At 44.0% G+C, this 3,154-nt stretch overlaps 1 protein-coding gene across 1 annotated transcript in view; it reads left to right on the plus strand.

The window, feature by feature from the left end:
* Positions 1-2,949, plus strand: part of Eif2b2 (eukaryotic translation initiation factor 2B subunit beta) — a 6,386-nt gene extending 3,437 nt beyond the window's left edge. Inside the window, exons 6-8 of the mRNA XM_010645520.3 lie at positions 163-300; positions 1,195-1,261; positions 2,382-2,949. Of these exons, the coding sequence (XP_010643822.1) occupies positions 163-300; positions 1,195-1,261; positions 2,382-2,539 (363 nt within the window). The 3' untranslated portion in view covers positions 2,540-2,949. The remainder of the gene's footprint in view (positions 1-162; positions 301-1,194; positions 1,262-2,381) is intronic.
* The last annotated feature ends 205 nt before the right edge of the window (positions 2,950-3,154 follow it).

Consider the following 3,154-nt stretch of genomic DNA (forward strand, 5'->3'; position numbering starts at 1 on the left):
AAAAAAAAAAAAAAAAAAAAAACCCAGAATCTAGGATCCCTTTCCCTCTATTAGTCTGGTCCCTCAGGATGCCCAGGTGGAGGCCTGAGCATTCAGCCTTTTGTAGCCAGCCTTGTAAGCCCTGACCCTAGAATGGCTCACGTTTTTCTTCCTGTCCCAAAGGTGATCATTGGCACAAAGACTATCCTGGCCAATGGTGCCCTGAGAGCTGTGACAGGAACTCACACTCTGGCACTGGCAGCGAAACACCATTCCACTCCACTCATCGTCTGTGCGCCTATGTTCAAGCTTTCCCCACAGGTAGGTCTGTAGCTTTGTCTCTATCTGGCAGGTAGCACAGAAGGAAGCAAGGCCCTGGGTGCTCGGATGCCAGCTCCTCCCTTGCCCCAGCTGTTTTCTGAGAATGCTAACCGGGTTGAAACTAGGATCATAGAATCGGTTTTATTTGTCTTGTCCTAGGGTCTGTTCTCTGTAGCCTAAATACAAGCAGTTGCTAAGTGAAGAGCTGTTTCATCAGTGATAGAAGCTATTTGCATTGAAAGCAGCCTATTTATAGGTCTATGTATTTTTTCATTAAGGTAAAATTCATATAACATACAATTAGCCATTTTAAAATGTACAATTTAGTGGAATTTAGTACAGTCATTGCATGTGTAACCATCATTTTCTAGCTTTAAAACTTTTTGTCATCCCCAAAACACACCCTGTACCTGTTAAGTAAACTCCACCCCCCATCTCATAGTGATGGTGAAGCTGCTTTATGGATTGGCCAATTTGGGATATTTTAAAGGAATCGTACAATAGGTGACATTTTTTGTGACTTCTTTCATTTAACAGAACATTTTCAGAATTCGTCGATATTGTAACATATGTCAGAATTTCTTTTCTTTTTAAGGTTGAATAATGTTTCACTGTGTAAGTATGCAACAGTTTATTTATTTGTTGGCATTTGGATTGGTTCCACCTTTTGGCTTTTGTGAATAATGCTGCTTTAAGCATTTGTTTCTAAGTTTTCTGGGTGGATGTAGACTTTGAATTCTCTTGGGCACTTATCTAGGAGTGGAATTTTTTTTTTTTTTTGTACCGGGGATTGAACTCAGGTCCTTGCACTTGCGAGGCAGGCGGCAGAACCACCAAGCCAAATCCCTGGCCCTAAGAGTAGAATCCTTTTTTTTTTTTCTTTTTCTTTTCTAGTTCCCCAATGAAGAAGATTCATTTCACAAGTTTGTAGCTCCTGAAGAAGTCCTCCCTTTTACAGAAGGTACGAATGTGTGTGTGTGTGTGTGTGTGTGTGTGTGTGTGTGTGTGTGTGTGTGTGTGTTTTGTTTTAGGATGAATGCTGTCAGATTGTGGTTTTTTTTTTTAATCATACTTGTCAGGATTGTTTGCATTAGCAGCTTCTAGTGTTCCAGTGCTCAGGGCACTGCACTAGGCTATGCTAATTTGTTCTGAGTTGTATGTGTTAACTAGTATGTGTTAACTGAGTTGTTGGAGGCCCATGGTAGGTTGGGTCACCCAGCATTGACTGGGTTTGGCTTTGTACATTGTTTAAAATATAGGCTACAACCAAGTAGGGAAAAAGGATCTCTTTTCAGTTGCTGTAAGGAGTCATCTTGATGAATTGGCTACCAAAGGAAGCAGGCTCTGAAATGTTACTACTTGTAAAATTTACTGTAGCCTGGACACACTCGTGTGTTGAGGTCCTTTTCTCTGGCTGCTTCTGAAGGCAGCAGCTGTGCTCCTGCTTCCTCAGCAGTTAAGCTGGACTCTCAGTACCCACTGTAGCCAGACATGGGCAGTGTGACAGTGAACAGAGCAGTTAAGGCCCTGTCTCCCAGAGCTTACATTTTTTTGCAGGTGACAGACAGGCTGTCAGGTCCTGGGATGTTTTAGGAAGAAAACAAGTGAGGGTGATGTGATAGAAAGTGGCTGAGTGACTGCCTAAGAATGGGGGAGGGTTTCAGTGAGAGGACGCTGCAGCTGAGTCCTGAGTGAACAGAGCCTACCAGCGGACATTGGGGATGAGTTTGCCAGGCACTGGTGCAAAGGCCCGAGATAGCTATGTGCACTATCAGCTGGGGAAAAGAGCCATATGGCTACAGAGTAATGAGCATGAAGGAGTCATATAAATTATAATTAGTTTGGTGATGCGGTGGGGCCAAATCTTAAAGGTTGCAGTCTCAAGTTTGAATTTTATCCAAAGTGCTATGTAAAGGCATTGCAGGATCATGATCTAGGAGTCATCGCTTCTAGTTTGTGTTGGGCCACAGCTTTCCTTCCTGGGTAGCCGGTATGCCTGCATTATTGAACCTACTCCATATGCTGCTCAGTTATTAGAGGGGGATCCTCAGCTTCACCTTTAGCACGTGATTGCCTTTCAGGAGATATTCTGGAAAAGGTCAGCGTTCACTGCCCTGTGTTTGACTACGTGCCCCCAGAGCTCATTACCCTCTTTATCTCCAACATCGGTGGGAACGCACCTTCCTACATCTACCGCCTGATGAGTGAGCTCTATCACCCTGATGATCACATCCTGTGACTACCACTCATCGTAAGCAGAACGTGCTCAGGCAGACAGAGCCGAGAGGAAACTCAGTGCTGCAGCTGCAGTGTGTGCTCCCAGCACTGGGAGAGCGGACAGAGTCAACCTAAAACAACTTAATACCACGTCCTGTCTCAGTCATCCCATCACAAGGCTCACGTCCGGGGCTGTTTCTTGCCTTTCAGGTCTTAACAGAGCAGCAGGGCTGAACCTATTGATTTTTGGAGTCTCTTGGTGACCTGGCTGCATCTGTTTCAGGAACTTCAACTTTCTGGTTCACTGGTGTGTTAAACATAACACTGACTACCTTGCTGGGATTCGAATTTTTACTCAGAAGTGGCCCCCATACCTTTTTTCTAGGCTGTGCCAATAAAAGCTACTGGAAGGTTCCTGAGTTTATTTATTGTCCTGAGCTCTCATTGAACTGAAATAGCAGCAGCAGCAGAGCCCTTTTTTGTGTTTTCTTGAGGGAAAAGCCTAAAACATAGAAGTACAAATACAAGTATTTATGGTTTCCTTTTATAATTCACTGGAAATGGCCCCAGACAACTTGTTAAGAGTCACCTAAGGTAGTTTTTCTGAGACCTCTGATCATCAGTCACTAAAAGGACA

Source organism: Fukomys damarensis, unplaced genomic scaffold (genome assembly GCF_012274545.1).
Source record: "Fukomys damarensis isolate Sample0158 unplaced genomic scaffold, DMR_v1.0_HiC HiC_scaffold_21, whole genome shotgun sequence".
In the NCBI taxonomy this organism is placed as follows: domain Eukaryota; kingdom Metazoa; phylum Chordata; class Mammalia; order Rodentia; family Bathyergidae; genus Fukomys; species Fukomys damarensis.